Source organism: Aplysia californica, unplaced genomic scaffold (genome assembly GCF_000002075.1).
Source record: "Aplysia californica isolate F4 #8 unplaced genomic scaffold, AplCal3.0 scaffold00105, whole genome shotgun sequence".
Lineage (NCBI taxonomy): Eukaryota > Metazoa > Mollusca > Gastropoda > Aplysiida > Aplysiidae > Aplysia > Aplysia californica.
In genome coordinates this window covers 1177882-1197326 of record NW_004797375.1, presented here as the reverse complement: position 1 = coordinate 1197326, position 19445 = coordinate 1177882, and the positions used below count along the sequence as shown (strand labels likewise).

Below are 19445 nucleotides of genomic sequence, written 5' to 3'. Positions count from 1 at the left end.
GAGAAGTGACATTCTTTGTGGAGCAACCGAGACATCCAAGTTATATCTACACTTTGCCACTGCTGAAGCCAACAACTAGATAGATATCTGACATGATTTTGCTACGAGAAGTACATCATCTTTATCACAGATAGCGAAGAACAGAACCCCCCCCCCCCCCAAAACCCGAAGGAACAGAAACAGACAAAAAAATAAGAGTCTACATATACCGATACCCATAATTCAGGGGTACTCTCTGTCTAGGTTAACCAATACATTTGGTGTGAGCACTGGGTAGCTTTTACTTTTCTTGGCAAATGGAATAATATGCCTTGCAGTCAAAACAGGTATATGAAGTTCATATGTGGAAACGTACGCACTTGTGAGTCTGCATGCATATATTTGTTTGTGTGAGTACATGCCCGTGGGTTTATTTTGTAAAATGTTATGGAAAAAAAAAAAATGAAATTTATGATAGCGTTCAAACCCGATTAAAGTACACAGGCTCTGAGCACTTTACAATACAATACAACAGTAACATAAATCAAAACAAAACACTCCCCCCTCCATAAAAAAACCCCCAAACAAACTAGTGGTGAAGTCATTATGATTATGAGGAAAGTGTACCATATTGTTATCAAACTAAGCACCAACCTACTAATTAGTTAACTCTTTCCAGTTCACATTCTCCGCCACCAGTGGCCACCCATTTGTTCAACAACCTGTGCGCTCAGTCACTCAGAATCCTCCTGGAGCTCCCATTCTTTCCAAGTTAGTGAAAGAAAAAAATTAATTCTCACTACTGACGTAGAACCCGACACACTGTCCACACTAGAAATGAAATAGAAGTTAGTTACAGGTGAACGAGAACAATCTATTTTTCTCTTCGCCACGTCTACCAATGAGGAAATTCGGTGTGAGAAACAAACAGTCACATGAAAGTGTTAAGGCAATGAACATCTCATTTTTACAATGATAAAGCTTGAGGTAAACAGGAAGAAATTCACAAACTGACATCCACGCTGTCTCCGTCTCTAGAGATGGAACAAGCATACGAGCATACTGGCAACAATGTTATGTGACTCTTAATCAGTCATAAGGCAAGCGCTTTACTTTGCACCATAAATAAAATCAGCAGCTGACAAACTCACTACACTCGTCTGAGGGAGAGGGGTAACCCAAGTCAAGAATGAGTAGAGCAAGGTTACAAGGCGCGTCTGCATAATCATGACCACATACATTCCACCGTCTACCCACCAACAGCTTTACACTACACTTGACACCCGGGTACAGCAAAGTGCTGTACAAACTCCTATTGTATGAAGTGAAAAGAAAAACCCGGGTTATTGGACAACACTGTCGAAAACTCGAGCAAAACCCCGTCTCTCATGGATGTGTACCTCACACTCATTGACACAAGCAAGCTAACATGTGCGTCGCGCACGCAAGCACACATACACACACAAACACACTCTCTACTACAAACAGTCACGCATTCAAAAGTCTACAATTTTCCTTTCCAACTAGGTGTGCCCCCACCCCCACTCCCCCCTATCCAGACGACACACTTTCTGTTTGAGACGAGTGTTTAAAACAATTTCTCATTTTCACATAATTTGTCTCTCAGTCACATACGACAGACACAAAAATGTCATCAGTTTTTCAGTCCACACAAAAAGTTACCAGCAACAATCAAAAATGTACATTCCATAACATCCAACTGATCAAAACACAACAGACCTAATCCTTCATTGTTTTTCTTTTTTTTTCAAACTTTACAGTCCAAAACCAATAACCACTCCATCAGTGGTCCCTGTTGCCACATACCAAGCCACACCTTTCTTCTACCCCAACACATCATTTACTGCTGTAACTCAAAAACAAACATTTAAACGTCAAGCAACACAGCAAAACTCAATATTTCATTACATGCACCACATCCGCGTGGATCACTCCATCCCTCAGGGTAATTAGTCTTCCTCTCAACAACAGCAACAACCACAGCAACAGCAACAACAACACCATATCCGTACCCTGCCAGTCAAGCTGGCACCACCCAGCCTCATCGTCATAAAGTTATCATCGAGGGTGTCAAAAGTCAAAATGTGTAGTAGTAGAAGAAATAATATCTCAGGGAGCGGAACGCGTCCCAAATCAGAGACAAGAAGCCAGTTCTCATTATTGAATTAACAAATCATATTCTATGTACACATAATATTATTAGCAAACTGAATCAATGACGGGGATTTTCCCCCACAATGTCACAGGAGTTGTTCACAAATTACAACCGTGTTGTTCTCTTCCTCCATCATGGTTACCATGACAACTAATCGCGCAATATTGCAAAAAAACCAAAAACATATGATATTGACAGCTTAAGCTCGCACAAACATTGTAAGAATAAACCGTTCAAAAAGAGAAACACAACAAGAGTTTTAGCCTTCATCCATTTAAATCTTTAACCAGTTCATGTATTAGATTTAAATTATACCTAATATTATATACAAGAAAAATATGTTTCCCTTCATCTGTTGAGCTTTTCTTCCTCCTTGAAATTTATTTCTTACACAAGCGTGTTTTAAAAACAGATGTTGAAAGAGCAATATGTGCTTCTCTTTGTGAACAGTTTGTACAAGAACCCACACATAACAGGGCGACAGATCACACACTTAAAAAACAAACAAAAATGAGCTGCTCCATCACACTCCACTTCACAGAATCTCAGGGTGAATTTCAGTCTCTTCCACTTCCAGACACACACCAAAAGCTGTACCTCTCTATCACATCCAATAGGACAATGACCAGCTAGCCCTCAGCAAACTCCTTTATCACATTATTCAGCACAGTAAAGCTGCACCACATTTTTCTCACCACCTACGTGTCCCTTCCTGCCCCTCCTCTAATCCTTAACCCTGTCCTCACCAAGGACTATTATGGCCCAATCTATCAACAAAAAGGGTCTCACTACTCGTATGCAACAGGAAGACAGAACAGGGAGAACTCAAAGTGGTAAAAAAATTACAATGAGAATTGAGAACAAAGCATCTGTCCAGCTGCAAATGTTCTCTCCTCCCACGCATGTGTGTGTGTGTGTGCAGAAGTGAAAAAGACAACTGTCAGAACACTGAAACCAAGCCATATAAACATAAAACAAAATCCCTACACAAAATAAATCTGCAGTTGAAATCTCACACATGTAAGGAAAAAGTGTCAGTCACGCCATAGCGGAACCTCGGAGTCGGAGCACAGAAAATGTCATGTCTCACACTCATAAATACATAGCATGATGGCCTTTGGGGCTTCCATACAGGGACAAGACGGTTCTCTGCAGCTCACCCAAGCACATACACAAGAACACAACAATCACAGCATGGAGGTTGGGGGGTGGAGCAAGGGGGGCACGGGTGTGTCTATGGCAACGGTGGAAATGACCCTGCTAAAAAATACTGAGTTTGAGTCCTAGCTACTAGCAGGAAACTGAAATTTCTCAATGAGATGTTACGTTGGTTAGCGCAAACTTCCTAAATATATTTCTGGTGACAGACACCACTACTGCCAGTCGCAGCGAACGAAAGAAGTTGTGTCATCTTTGACCAATACAATAGTCTCCAAACTGGTCAGACTGTTCCAGCATGAACCGCTCACATTACCTTCACTTCTCCACAACTACTGCTTCTGTACAGATCTGTCTAGTATGACAACCAAACATACGAAAATCATAGCAAAGAAATTCTGTGAAAACTGGCCAAGTCTCCCCCCCCCAAAAAAAATTTTTTTTTTAAAATAAATAAATAAATAAAACAAAACAACTCCCCAAACATTTCAACTGATAAATAGAGGGCATCCTTCTACTTCTACACCATGTGCTGCTGTAGCTGATGTTATTCTAAAAGCTTTAGTACTCATAATACTCTTAAACCCCAAGCTACATCCACACCTCGAGCATACACCATTTCCCTAGAACAACAACAACAGCAAACAAACAAAAACAAACAACAAAAACAAAAAAACAACCCTCTCCCCCCCAAAAAACAAACAAACAAATAAACAGGCAAACCTTCAGTCAAAATCCCAATATTTGTTTCACAACAAGTGACGGAACCAGAAAACTGTTTCTTAAATTTCCATCCGGTGCAACTTAACAAGTTTCCTGGACTCGCCCACCTCACTTCAGGCCAAACAACATCCTCGATGTCTCCATCACGCCAACACTGAGGCCTGGCAAACACGGTACGGCTACGCCGACTGGCTGAGCTCACAGACGCTTTGTACATGTACAGAATATAAATACTATATGGCATTGACAGCATGGACAACAACAGAAAGCCCCATACCAAAGCTCAAAGCTGTACGCGGAATAAAAACCGGCTTGGAAGAAGAAAAAAATAATAAAACCTCTTCAAAAGATAAGTAGCATGCTGTCACTAACGAGGTGCATTCACATATTATATACCCAGCATGCATTTCAACAGTGTACGTGAAAGCGTCAAGAAAAATATGGCGTATCATACAGTCCTATGAGAATATAATGCATAATGTCAAATTATATTACAAAATTATTTCGGTAACAGTAGTACTACTACAGTGTTTTCCAAGAATGTATCACGGTTTGGGGGCTGGGTAAAGGGATGGGGGTGTGGCAGAAAGACAGCAGTTAGGAGGAGCCAAGGAGTAGCAGTAGAAAGGCTGCAGAAAGAGTCAGGAGCCCAGGGGAGGGGGCCAAGGGGGGGAAGGGGTGAAGTGTATTTACATGAATCCCTTTCCAGTCAAGAGAAAAAACAAAAATCTATCAAGTGTGGATGAGATCTCAAACAGATAGAAGCAACAAAACAGAAGCCTGGCAGTAGTTCTATCGGGCGACGCTCACACAGGCAACCAATGGACCTTGCTGGTGTCTATAAATAGCAGACGAGACGGAACGAAAGAGGAGGCGGCGCCAGAAAATAAGCACTTGGTGTCAAAAGCAGCCGTCTCTCCAGTTCTCCTCCCCTTCCTGAGATGAAGGGGGTTTACGGGCCGGAGCATTTGCCCTGGAAAAGAAGGACCAAAAAAAAATAGAATTCAAAATTTGTCAGATCGCAACCTTAGTTTATTTTTATTATAGTAGAGGGTTTTACGGCACTCGCAACTGCATAAGGTCATATGAGTGCCAAGGGGCGGGTGTCAACAGAGAAGTCTTTACAGGGAATCAGACTTTTAGTTCAAGTAAAAGTTTTACAGCAATTGCAACACAACCAGGTCATATAAGTGCCAAACAACAAAAAGACAGTTAATAGAAAAAAGGAAGAAAAAAAACAGGTGTAAAGAAGAATAATAAATTTTTTTTAAAATGAAAATAATAGTACAGAGAAGACGCAGAAGGAGCAAACCCCCGCCAGAGAAAGAGACAACCAATCACCACCCGCAAGCAGCCCCCACAAGAACGTACACATACCTCCTAAACGTGGGTAAAGACGACCTGGGAGCCGTGGTGGGCCGGGCGATTTGTCGGCGCGCCGTGGGAAGACCACTGGTCCGCTGTGGGGACAGGCCCCTGACCTGTTGGCCCTGCTGGGGAGACGGGGACAGGTTTGGGGTGATGGGCCGCTTGGGGCTGGCCCCGTTGCGGTAGTTGGGCTGCTGGAGGCGGGAGGAGGGCGCCCGGATCGACTCGGGGGCCAGGTTCATCTCGTCGCTGTTGACGCTGTGCCGCTCAAGGCTCGAGTCGCTTGAGTTGTGGGACTTGTGCTGGAGGCTTGCCACCATGGACAGGTTGCGACGGTTCCGCGAATCTGAAATTGGGGGGGGGACAGAAAACTGAAGCATAAGCCACAGCAACCACCATCAGAAATGATGTGATTTTTCTTTCTTTCTTTGTGTTTTAGTTTTTGTAAGAGTTTTACGGCACTTGCAATACAATAAGGTCATACAAGTGCTGAAGATAAGAAATGTTACAAGAGAGTAACAAACACAAAAAAGGAGGAGAGATAAGGACGATAGATGTTTGATAGGAAAGAAGGAGGAGAGATAAGGACGATAGATATTTGATAGGAAAGAAGGAGGAGAGACAAGCACAATAGATGCTTGATAGGAAAGATGGAGTAAACCATACCAGAGCACCCGCCAATTACCCGCTGATTCTTTCTGTACGAGCAAAAAGCCCAAAATGTACAAACATAAGTCAAGCAAAAGCCATATTTCACAGGAACAAAATACACACAGACCCAAAGACAAAAGCTCACATACACACACCCCATAGGAGTTTCATTCAACCACAGTAGTTTAAAAAACAATCTCCTCATCAAAGTCTAAAATAGAACCAGTTTTTCTTCTCTTTTCTATCAATACAGGCCGAGTAAACGTAATAACCATGTCACGGTCACTATTTGAAGCAGCTGGGGGGAAAGACATAATATATTTAGTTTTAGTAAGAGTTTTATGGCACTTAAAACAGAGAGAGTCACAAAAGTACCTAAAGTTAGACGAGTTACTAGAAAGTGTTTTATTCAGATAAGGAGGAGGAGAGATAAGGATGATAGATGTTTGACAGAAAAGACAGAGCAAACCTCACCAGGGTGCCCACCAACCACCCATACATAATTTGACTAGGTGCAAAATGTCATATGTTACACAGTAGTTCAGTCTTATGACTGCAGTTGGGACAAAATCCAAGACAGCAAACAGATGGTGAGAAAAGAAGAACCAGGCGTTATTAACTAGTGGTTAGGCTACCGGACTCGTAATCGTGAGGTTGCGGGGTCGGGGGGTTCAAGCCGTGGGCCCAACGTTGTGTCCTTGGGAAAGGCACTTTACACGAATTTTTCTCACTTCACCCAGGTGGAAATGGGTACCCGGCCATAGACAGCGAAAGATATTGCCAGTATATTAGTGTTTTAGCGCCTATAACTGGTTGCTTGCACTGTATACTTCCCAGGAAGTTGAGTTTTTTCAGAATGTTCTCAGGTCTGCTGGGGTAATAGTATAGATTGTGAAGCGCATAGAGCTTGCTGTTGAGTGGGGATTTGCGCTATACAAATGCTATCTATTTCTATTATCATCTCCCAACCTCCTACTTTGAACATGTTTTTAGACATTTCACCACAACAGCGTATCTTCCCAAAAATACAAAATATCACAGGACTCTAAACCAGAACACACAACTTAGTAGGGCTGGATTCTGCTCAGTTAATCGAAGGCTTGTAAAGCAGTGGAAGTCTTGCGCTAGAGTCTTGCGAGCAGGCTTGTGGTTTGATTTGCCTCCCGCTTGCTACCGGAGGGAACTTCCGGTGAGTTGTGACTCGCGGACAGTCCTGCTGTACTGTGTCGTGACGTCGCGAACTCTCGTGGCAGTAGGCTCAGTACATATTATAGATTCTCTGGTTATTTGCGTTGAGAGGTTTGCACCAAAAGTGCAAGATCGGTTGTTGTTTTTTCATAGTTCGGTTGTAAAAAACAAAAAGCTCTATTCAATGCACTTAAAAATTAATATTGGATCGACTATTCTTATGATATTAAGGCCTGTTAATTTTTAATGTGCACGAGCCAAGCGCTTCATCGTCGCATGCAAAAGACCTCAGTTCGATTCCCGTATGGGAAGAAATTTTTACTGAGAACTTCCGTCTTTCTGCTGGGGCGTTGTTCCCTCTCAGCCCAGGTTGGCCCTGACATTGGGTTGAAGTAGGCCTAGCCTGTCTCCTAAATGTTCTGTGTTATGTCACTGTGAGTGTAACACATCTACATACATACGATACAAAAGCCAATCACAACGACCCCTGGAGTTCTCCATTCTAGGGTAATATAAGTCTACTTATTCTTATTATTATCAGAAACCTAGGTCTCTGTTACTACAATACCACGCTCCCTCTCACTTATCCATTCGCTTAGCTGATCAACGGCGGGAAGTTAAAAATAACTTCAGCTCTCTACGCCTTGCACCAAAACCACGGTTCAAAGTTCACACAGCGCACAGTACTGTCTTGCTGTTTGAACACATCGGACTGTCTTGTCGCCATCAAGGCGGTCCTACGCCATCGAGCCCGTGCCGCTCGCTCGGTGTATCGAGACAGTACAAGTCAGCAGGTCAGGTTTGGAGCTTGTCCTGGGGCAAATCTGTAAGCCTAGCGCAAATCAGTACTGTGTGAATTGTGGGGCCTGTGGCAGCGGACGGGACTTGAGGCTTGCGCAGGCCTCGATTAATCGAGTAAACTACAGCGCCACGCCGCGCAGTGACTCTGTGGGCGAGATCTCTCACTCTCCCCCTCTCTCTTTTTCTGACGTAAGTGGCTTCGCGGATTGCAAGCATTGTGGGGATGATGAGGGGGCCTGACACGAGTGGCTTCGCGGATTACTAGTTGCTGTGGACTTGAAGTTTAGACTAGACCAAGGAGGTTACAGTTTGCGCTAGACTCAACTTATCATGCTGGTGATTTGATTTGATGATTTGACCTACTGATTTGAGGCTTGTGACTTGAACTAGGGGCTTGTGAGCACGAGCGGGTTTGCTACCGGGGTACAGCCCTACAACTTAGCCTGCTTAACTAAGAACAAAACTGAACCAGTTGCTGCCCATTATTACCGTGGGAACTGCTGAGCTGAAACTGCTGGTTGTACTGCGGACTGTCGGGTGGCGTGCTGTGCTCGGAACCCAGGCTGCCTCGATGCTGGGACAGGTAGGACCCTTCCACTGAAACACACACACATACAACAGACATAAGCTCAAGGCTGGAGGAAACACACACACACAGACTCACACACACAAGTCTGCATAGTAACAGATACTTTTGTCAGATATTTTACTGTCCTTTTTGTGTAAGTTTATCACCCCAGTAAACAATTTAGGTCAACAAACTCAGGGAAAAACTGTTCGAAACTTTAAAACAATTTTTTCATAATAAGTAGAATTTTGTCACCTTATTTCAATTCCAGAACCAATATAAAATAGCTTACTGCAAGACTTAAAAGAAAAAAAAAGTGTAAAAGCTCACTACTCCCAACAACTGTGAGCTGACACAATGACGGCTACATGTCACCAACAACAATATACGACTAAAATAACACTGAAAAAAAAAAACAAGAAAGAGAAAGAGTAGAACCAACCAGAGCACCCACCAACTTCCCCCAAAAGTAGGAGCAGCCACTGTGACATTGGTACCTACCATCAAAGCGACTTGGGCTCAGCCGTGCTGTGTCACCTTCTATTAAATCATGCTTTGCCCTGATGCCTGTGAAAACAAACATAGAAACATGTCAAAGAACTCTTAATCTACAGCACTAGTTGAGATGCAGTTTACAAGCTGCCAGTAAGCATGATAATATTATTTTCTTAAAACTACACTTCATCAGTTTCTTTGTTTTTGTTTGTTTTGGTAAAGTGTTTTACGGCGCTTGCAACTGCATAAGGTCATATGAGCGCGCGGGACACACCTAATATTTTCAGTTGGTAGGAAATTTTTAAATTTTGCCCGGGTGGCAGCCGAAGCCTACTCTTATCAATTTTAGACCACCAACGGATCTTTAACGTGCGCAACTTGCACACGGGCCCTCCGAGATTTTTTCGCCCTTGTCTGAGAAGGCTAGGTGTAGATCTTTCCTACCAGAAGATCAGGGGTGTGGCTGAAAGACAGCAGTAAGAAGAAGCGAAGGAGTAGCAGTAGAAAGGCTGCAGAGAGGATCAGGAGCCCAAAGGAAGGGGCAAAGGAGGTGTGGGGGGTGGGGGCAGAAGGAGGAGACGAAAGCAGACGACAAGACATTGCTAGAGAGCAGGAAATGAGGTGAAAGGAGACAAATTTAGAGAAGAAAATTTTTCGGTTGCTGCCCGGATTCGAACCCGGGACCTTTTGAGTGAGAGGCCAACACCTTAACCACTAGGCCACGAGAGCCCCCTCTTCATCAGTTTGTTGCATGGCACATTATGGAAAGTCTGCACGGTAATATGGCCACATTTCATCAGTATCTAGTGTACGGAAATTACAAAACTAAAATCAAATGTTACAAAAAGATTTTACGGATTGCAGTGACACACATAGGAATAAGATAAAGAAAATCCTACTAGAGTGCTCACCAATCACTCGCCACAAGACAGAAACATGAGGAATCTTTTGTCAGTTTCATAACATCAAGAGTTGCTTCTTCTAACGAAGTTGTATTTTACAGCAAGTCAAGAGAACCATTGCCACACTTTGTCAAGAATAAACAATGATACTAGAAGAACAAAAAAAAAAGCAGAATGAAAAAATAATATCTGAGTACTCATCAACCACCTACTCAAGCATCGTAGTGGAGAGCGTTTTTTTAAACTTTTAAAGAATCACCTGCTATTGACTAACATACCTACACATTTATATTATACATATGCAATGTGTTTACCTTTTCTGCTGGCAGGGGTTATGCTCTGTCGAAGGCCTGTAAAAATATTAAATCGAAAATGTCAAAAATTACAGAATCAAGTTTATAAGAAAATATGAATACAGAAACAGTCACAAAACATACCAAAGGTGTGATTGCACGAAAACTGATTACATATAGACTTAAGTCAAAGCAGCTCTTTAACTGAGTTGAGAATTCAAAACAAAATCTAGTCAGAACAAGTAATACGCGATGACCAAATTTGTGTTCTATTCATTTCACGATATCAGTTGCCATACCTATATCAAATTGGCACATATTTTTCTCCTTCGTTCCAAACCACACAATTATCATGCTGATTAGGAAGTAAGATACAGACAATATGTACACTCATCCATTTAGAAATCATATTGAAACATTTCATATAGGCATGAAACATTTCGAAACAAATCAATCCTATGGTACTGATTTCCAAGTCTTTTGAAATAATGCAAATTATCGAAAAGGTGATGCCTCTAACGTAACATCCGACTCCAATAGGGCTGAGGCAAAAAAGTGGAGAGCCATTGGAAGGAACTCTCCGAACATCCCAAGAAAGAACCCTTAGGAATTCAAACATGGGTCAACGGAATCCTTGTCAAGCATGACACAAAATAAGGTAACGGGGTGGGAGGGGGCAGCTAAACAAAGCCAATCACCGCCTCCTGTAAAATTGTAAGAAGGATTCATGAAACACTGCAGTGCATTATAGAAAAGTTAACATTTCAGCAAGCAGCACTTACTTTCTTCCTGTAGTTTGGCAAGGTTCTCTATGTCAGCCGCATTAGGCACGTTGGGGGTCTCGTGCAAATGGTCCCCCTCTCCGTGCATCGGCGGGCCGCCATTGGCCACTCTCTTTGGTCGTGTGAAGGTACCCGAGTCAAACGCACCTCTGTTGGATCCTGCAGCACCAAAGCCAACAAGGAAAGTTGGGGAAAGAACAACATGTCATTAGACCTTCGCTTCATTACCAGACATCATTCTCCAGTTATGGTTTACAGCAAGCAGCTATGAAAATGGCCACAATACACTAGAAGCAGCTTAAAAAAATGGTAGGTGACATCAGCAAAATGTAAAAGGAGCAGACCACAGCAGAGAGCCCACCAACCGACCCCTTCTTTACCAGGCTTTTGGTTGGTTATCATAGATAAATAGTTTGAAAGGCAAAATGTCATGCATTATATGATGATTAAAGCATAGCTACAGAACAAGTTTCAATGATGCCACTATGCCCTTGAAAAAATTATTTCCTTTCATGGTCTAACCTAAGCATACCTGAAGATATCAGTTTCACCTTAAATATTAATGACACCTAAAGTAGACTGACTGATGTGCTACAAAAATGATCGCATGCAGGTTGACTGAACATTTTCAAATGAATAGTGCATTGTGAGGATTAACAATTTTGGATCTGCCAATTCATTTTTTCAAGTGTCATACGATTTGATGAAAGCATGCAAGAATTGTTTTTAAAGAGAAGAAATTTTCCATCTGGATAAATATGCTGCAAATTCCTGCCATTTCAGGAATAGAGGCATCTTTGAAACTTGCTTGGGTACGTGAAGAAACTTGTGTGGCAACAAGCTAAAAACTAATTAATGTCACCTGAGAGTAGGGGGATCAAAATTTTAGGAGACATAAGAGCTAAATAAAAGACCCCGACAACTATTCAATGTAATAGGAAGATCGCGTTTCATGTCTCAGCGTAACTGCATATTTAAGAGTGAGAAACACACAGGAAAATTTGGTCATAACTCTCCAGTAAAACAAAAGGACTTGATGCCTTGAAAAACGGGTGTGTCTAAAATACTACCTACAACCTCATGTTTTAATACAGGGGGGAGCGCTTTTCTATTATAATACTTCAAGGCACAATCAGGTCTGTCAAATACTGAAAATTATTACAGACCCCATTTACAATATCAAAATTTTTATTTTCCCTCTCGTCTAAAAAAATATACGTAGTTTCCCCAAAGCAAAAAAAAGCATGCATAAACAAAAACAAAACAAAATTTTTTTTAAAAATATATAATAATTAATATAATATACACCCAAATGCCCTTCCATATACACAACAGCCAAGGAGCACATTTTATACATGAAGCAAACAGCAGTGATGAATATATATTATACGGGTGTAAAAGAAGACAAACCTGGAGCCACAAGGCCAGATTTACGGAGCGCCATCCCCCGTGACGGGGTGCTACTCTCCTCCGTCGACCTGCTCAGAGACGTGGCCGACCGGCTGGCAGCGGGCTGGCTACCTAGGACTGGTGAACTAGAGCTATGCTTCACTGAAGAAGACAAACAGTTTCGTTTTAGTTTGAGTAAAGAGAAGCACACCGAAAAGACAATTTTTTTTAAGGAATGGAAAAAAATAGCAAGACAGATTTTTTTCTATGACTGTGGGAGAGTAAAGAAGTAGGAGGACCTACCAGTGGCACCTTCTAACCCCCCTGGGAGGACAAACAGTTTGACAAGGGATGAAATTAAGTGAGAAATCGCCATGTTCACTCGACATTCCCGACCATCCCCTTTGAATGTTCAGACCAAAATTAAAGAAAACATGTTTCGTCCAATCACTATGCTGATGCCAGCATCATTTGAGCTCGATTACGGAAGGAACACTTGAATTTCATCCGCACAATTTAGATAATTTAAATTTAAGAGGTGGGCTTAGACTCTGCCTGCCAGGGCCACTCAGGGTTGAAATGAATACAACATCCGCAGAGAAAGACCAAGAAACTCAGTGAATAAAATTCTCCTGATACAGGGGATTGAACTCTGGCCTTCTGCATTCCATGACAAAGCACCTAACCACTATACCACGGATGCTGATACAAGCACGTTTAGTAGAAATAAAAGCTTAAAGCGTGTAATTTCCTTGCAAATTAGAATACTAACTCATAGGCAATGAAAGCTCTACTTTGCTCCAATCAAACACATAATAATATATTGAGTATAACTGAAAAGGGTGTGAAGAAAAGAAAGATGAAATACCATATAATATCGCGATTTCTCAAGGGTTTTTTCCTCTGAGATATTCAACGGTTGGTGAAAAGCAAAAGCACTGATATTAACTTTACTTGTTAAGCGTGCAAGGTAGATATCTTGTGTAAGTGTCAGTTCATGTGGATAAATAAAAGAGGGTGTGTTCTATTTTCCAGTACAGTACCACGAAGATATCACTGTGCACAAATACAAGTCAGCCAAACAAACAACAACAAAAAATGGTGGCTGTACAGAGCAGTCTATCCACACTCCATAAATTACAATAATATTAATACCTAGCTTATCTTGACCAAAGATCAGTGTTAGTCCAACTAAGTCCCAATTCCATTTGTTGTTATTTTTCATTCTCCTTAAACGGTCACCACGGTTTTTAAATAAAAGAATTGCACAAGTATTGTTGTGAACCTTAGAGTTGCATCACGTTTGCATTTTTGCTTTATGCCGAGTTACCGTACGCATAAGTACAAAATTTAATTCTATAAAAGTCTCTTTTCACGTTAGGTATGTTACAGTTAGTCTTTTTTGTGATATTCAAATAGCAAAATACAATGTAGCCTAAGCTTTGCAACATGAAAACAGAACAGCCACACCATTGTTCATTCAACAGGCAGGGCATTGCTTATAAGTTTATAAGCGCTAGCAATCACAAACGCTCTGAGCGAAAAAATGGCATTAATGTACAATATCTCTTTCCTAGAGGTCTGTACACTCTGTCATGGTGGAATTTTCTGGTTGTCAGTCCAACTCTTGGCTAAGAAAAAAGTGCAGATGTTTTTATTGACAACATATGTCAAGAATTTTTAGAAAGAATATCACACTCAACTATGTATATAATGACAACGACAGCGCAAGATTTTGGCATAAGCACAATCATTGCCTTTTCCTACTTTTGCTCTATGATTCTTATCCATTGTAAGTCCTCAGGCCAAGCTATGTCGTTTTTTAGAGTGAGAGCTCTTCAACACTTAAAAGCATATGACAGCTCCGCAAACGAAGACAAGTACCCTGAAACAACTCTAAAAAAGACTCTTTCAGGCTTAAATTGGCTGCATCAGTGTACACACACACACCCAAAAACAAATTTTTTCCACATAAGCATGACAATTTGAAGAAGGAGCATACACTCACACAAAAAAAAGTATTCTTTTTAAGAGGCCAATTTATAAGATGGTCAACATCAACACAGTCAACACTGGGGGAATGCTGAAAGGCACTAATAACACAGTGCACAACGGTAAGCACAGCAGAGCAAATTCTTTTACGTAAAGGGAGCTGCAAGACAAGGAAGTTTTCGCTAACATGAAATCTTAAGACATCAAAGTCAAACTGCAAAGGCAACTTTAACAAATAGGCAAAAACAACATAAATACACCTATTCCCACGGTACAACAATAGTGATAGTTTTTTCAAGAGTTTTTGGCGACAAACTAGAGAAAAACTAAGGGAAAGAAAACATACAGGAAGAAGACAAACATGGCAAGCAGCCTGTCTCAACAACAACAAGAAAAAAGAATCCTTACTTCTTGCAACCTCATCAAGCTTCAACAACAATGCTCTCCGAGAAGACTCCATCTCAGGACTAGGGTGATCAAAGTCTTGCCGGACCCATGACATCAACCGCTCCTCTGACTGTTGGGGTGTCCCCACTTTGGAGGGACTGTACAACCTGAGAAGACAAAAATTGGGAAAAGCATTCCATTACTCACCAAACGATTCTCTGTTTCTTCTGGGAGAATTTTGTTGGCCAGATCTGACAGCGAGCTACAACAAAATGGTGGGGTCATACACAGATTAGGACAGCAGAAGTACAAAAAACCACTAATAAGCAGCTTACACCAGTGTGTCTAGGTACCACACACTTCTTTAGTTTTACACAAATACAGCTGTACAATTAGAAAACAATAGCAGCAGCAGCCTTCGGGTTGTAATCTATTATAATCCGAGCCCCAACACTTTGGAACAATTAGGATTTAGATGTTAAAATGTCTCTTTCAATGGATCAATTTAAATCAAAGTTGAAGACAGTGTTTTTCAGGAAAGTATATTTATGATGCTGGAACTCTATATCTGAGATATCTGTCAGTTGTTTTTTGGGGGCTTTTTTTTGTGTGTTTTTTTTTTTAATTATGCATGTCATAGTGGTACTGAGCTTAAGAACTTTTCTGTGTGTGTGTGTGGTGTGTGTGTGTGTGTGTGTGCGCGCGCGTGTGTGTGCACGCGCACGCGTGTGTGTGTTTTGTAAGTGCCACTGAGCACTTTTTGTGGATTCTGGCACGTGATAAATTCATTTATTATTATTGTTATTATTTTTATTGAGTATACTTTTGGCACAGATAGGCCATTTCCAAGTAAGCTTATTTTTAACTGGAGAGGTTAAAAACAGTTTAATTAAACAATCACAGGCTACTTCAGCTCAAATCCTGCAGAAAAGAAGAATGGAAAAATACTCTTAATTGTGTATTTAACCCTAATCTACAACATGATTAAAAATCAAGGTTTCAGATTTTGGAGTTCACCCAAATGTGCCGGGCCAATGACAAACACTCTATTTCACAGGAAGCAGTCAGGAAACGTATTTACGAAGAGAAGTTGAAGGAGGAGAGCATTTTATCGCACCAGTGACCAACCACCATCGAAAAAAATGACAATGGAAACGGAAAGTAAAAAGACAGGCAGAAAAGAGATCATAATTACTGTGGCACCCTCAAACCACCTTCTTCTTGCAACCCCCCCCCCCCCCCATACCATCAAGTAGCACTCATTATATAAGGTGAGGAGCTATCAGAAAGTCACGGAAGTTATCATAATATCTAAAAAAAAACTTTCATGCTATGGACCTGAAATTTTCAGTCCCTCAAATATATACTTGACTTTGTATGCATGCATACATAATTCAATACTCCACAGCCATTTTTCTCAGTTCCAATAGACACAGCAGTAATCAGCTTCCAATACGACCTCTGAACTGAAAACTCTTGCTAGGTCCGAGAATGCGTTCAAACTTTCACCCAGTAGTAAGCTTATCTTTCAAAATAGGGAAAAAAACTTTTTTTTTTATTACAGTAATTGTACTGTAATGATCAACCACAACTAGCATCTAATTTGCATAGACCTTTTTTTTAAAATGGCAAAGAATGAATCTAAAATTTAAAACAAAACTCCAAAGAGAAGCCTACCACCAAATATACACAAATTCATCAAATATTACAGTTTCACTGCATTGTCAGTGAGCACACAATATCGAAAACTGAAGAAAACAGAACACCGGTTTTGTGCGTAAAACTGTCTGTATGCCCGCAAAAACAGTGTGTTTACTACACAAGACATTACATAATTTTTATAAAATGATCATTGATTTTTTTAAAAAGATGTTTATGAATTAGACACTGGTATTTGTATTGACGAGGACTAGCCTGGGTGGGATTTGGAATGTGATCATGATATGAATGTTAGTAATATATCGCTCAAGAGCTCAGGCAGAGGGGCACAGTAGCCTCCAGAGGTCAGGGATCAAAGTGTTAAGATTCTAAGAATTCAGGAAGAAGTTGTATAAATATTAAATATTTATTTGAACTATTGATAATCTCAGCTGTCTTTAGTTCTGGGGTGAGTCAGAGTCAAAGGATATAAAGAGAATTTTAGAGATCATGGAGAGGTAGTGTGTAATCTAGAGTGTAGTAGTGTAGCACAAAGAGGGGGATGAGAAGACATCGAGCTTGGGCATTTGGGTGCAAGCCAACCAATAATATTATTTGTTTCAAAATCCGTCGAGACCTACTGCACCAGAATCAGCATTCATCTATATCAGATGACTTTGAAATACAGTTGAACCTGTGTAAGACGGAATCGCAAGGGAGCCAGAAAAAAAATTCGATCTTAGACAAGGGAATTTAGGGGGGAGATGGATGGGAGTTTCAAAGGCCCAGCCCGTGGGGTCAGCAGGTCACTTGTCCGATCGGTAAGCAGTGGCCAAAATTTCACACCTCTCAACTGCTATGCTTTGTAATAATGATTCATAAAACCACTGTTTAACCTATTAAAGACAGAAATGTGTGAATATCTCCTTTGCTTCCACCCTTAGCTCCACCCATCAGTGTAACAGGCTATGTATAACAAAATTTCAGGAACTCTTTTCTCAGCTGGCCTTACGATCAGGGCGGCAGGCATTGGTCAAACAAATTTCACATCTCTCGCTTCTGGCTACCCAAGAAAGTTTCCATGGTGGCTCGCTACTCGAGCACTTTCACTGGAACTCGTGAGATTTCACATCCACACCACCCTGACCATCTGACTGCATCGCTCAGGGCTCACATAGATAGGGTAACATCTACCCCCAACTTGCACCCCTGCTTCCCTTCCTTCCCCAGCAACATGGTGTTTAGTTTAGAGCTGGCGGAACCAAACTTCAGAGTCTTGTTTCAAATCAGGGCTGAGCAGAAACAAAGCATTTTCCGTCTAAGACAGGTAAAACCCTCGGAAGTGAGCGGATTTTTCTTTCCGTTTCCGCGCTGGACAGGTTTCCATTTTATACAGGCAATTAAAGAGGAATATATCAAGGGGGGAGCGGGGACATTCCTTTATGACAGGTTTCCCTTTGGTAAGATTGAACTTTGTTGGACCCAACACAGAACAAAGCTGGTACTACTTCTGAGCCTCGCTGTGCAATGCCATACAATGGTCGGCTCATGCTATTGGTTTGCAATTATGTCTGTTATTTTAAATTAATTGTTGTTGCAAGGGAAGAAAACCCCCCACTAATAGGAGACATAGAGAGAGAGAGAGAGAGAGAGAGAGAGAGAGAGAGAGAGAGAGAGAGAGAGAGAGAAAGAGGTGTAGCACGAGAACTTCAGGGCAAAACAAAATGGCGACTCGCGTAGTTCGGCTCAATTCGAAAAGTTAAATAGCCGTAGCATCTTTGTAGACGACCAAATTAATTTTGCTTTTGTGTTTTAACATCATTGTTATCTTTGTTTTTGTCAATTTGATCATCCACACCAATAGACAGTATAAGTATTCAGAAAGAGAGTGCGAGAGAGAGAGAGAGAGAGAGAGAGAGAAGGAGTAGAGTCTACATCTTGCAAGAAACTTCCGGGCAAAACAAAAAGGTGACCCGAGTAGTTCGGCTCGATTCGGAAAGTGAAATAGCCATAAACATCTTTGTAGACAACCAAATTGGACCAAATTAGCTCAAATTGCTGAGCTGAGCCTATAACTATTTACATCATTTTTTTCTTTGTTTTTATCTGATCATCCACACCGATAGACATTCCGAAATTAGGAAAAACAGGTTTTGTTTCACAGCGGGTGAGAATAACCAACGCTGGCAAGTCTTAACCGGGGTGAGAGGTCGATCATATTTTTATGTTTCGTATTTTTATTCTCATACGGGGCCCGGGATGAGGACAGCCTTCTTTTTCTCTGAATAGAGTCTTTTAACTGTACTGTTCTAGATTTAGATCTAGATCTAGATTCTAGATTCTAGATCTAGATCTAGATTCTAGATTCTAGATCTAATCTAGATTTAGATCTTCTAGTTCTAGATCTAATATCTAGATATAGAATCTAGAATCTAGATCTAATCTAGATCTAGATCTAGATCTAGAATAGAATCTAGATCTAGATTCTAGATCTATAGATTTTTAGATCTAAACTTTCATTACAACTCAAACTCAAAAACATACCAACTATCTTCTTCCTTTGGCAATTCAGAATGATCCACATCATCAAAGTCGTCAAGTGCATAACTACCCCGGCTCTTCAGTTTTGAGACATCGTCTGAGTCAGCTTCTACATTGTTTACAAAATTGTTTCTGCTACTGATATCGTCAACATCACCGTTCTGTCGTTGCTTGTCATGAACACTCCCTTGTTTGCCTCGCAAAACTTCATTTTGACGCTCTAACTTCTTAACAAGCTCTTGAAGCTTTCTAACTTCATTCTGGGGATCAATCAAAGCGTCAGGACCATCCATATTTAAACCGTCCCTGCGCTGTTAAACAGATATTGTCGAACGTTCTCCACCTACATTACACTAACACAAAAACGACGCCATCTTGGCAAAGTTTCTATCGTTTGCGCATGCGTGAAATAAT

General features: G+C 41.1%; 1 protein-coding gene across 2 annotated transcripts; it reads right to left on the bottom strand.

Moving 5' to 3' along the window:
- Nucleotides 1-4694: 4694 nt before the first annotated feature.
- LOC101851182 (SLAIN motif-containing protein-like) lies at nucleotides 4695-19445 on the bottom strand. 2 transcript variants are annotated; one of them, XM_005095505.3, is made up of 9 exons: nucleotides 19035-19445; nucleotides 14874-15019; nucleotides 12495-12635; nucleotides 11085-11243; nucleotides 10324-10359; nucleotides 9114-9179; nucleotides 8534-8641; nucleotides 5414-5750; nucleotides 4695-5009 (listed from the first exon to the last, which is right to left on the bottom strand). In XM_005095505.3, exons 1-9 carry the CDS (start codon nucleotides 19322-19324, stop codon nucleotides 4937-4939), a joined length of 1356 nt encoding a protein of 451 aa, XP_005095562.1. In that variant the 5' UTR covers nucleotides 19325-19445; the 3' UTR covers nucleotides 4695-4936. The 2 variants fall into 2 exon arrangements, with proteins under 2 accessions (XP_005095562.1, XP_005095563.1); XM_005095506.3 differs by lacking the exon at nucleotides 12495-12635.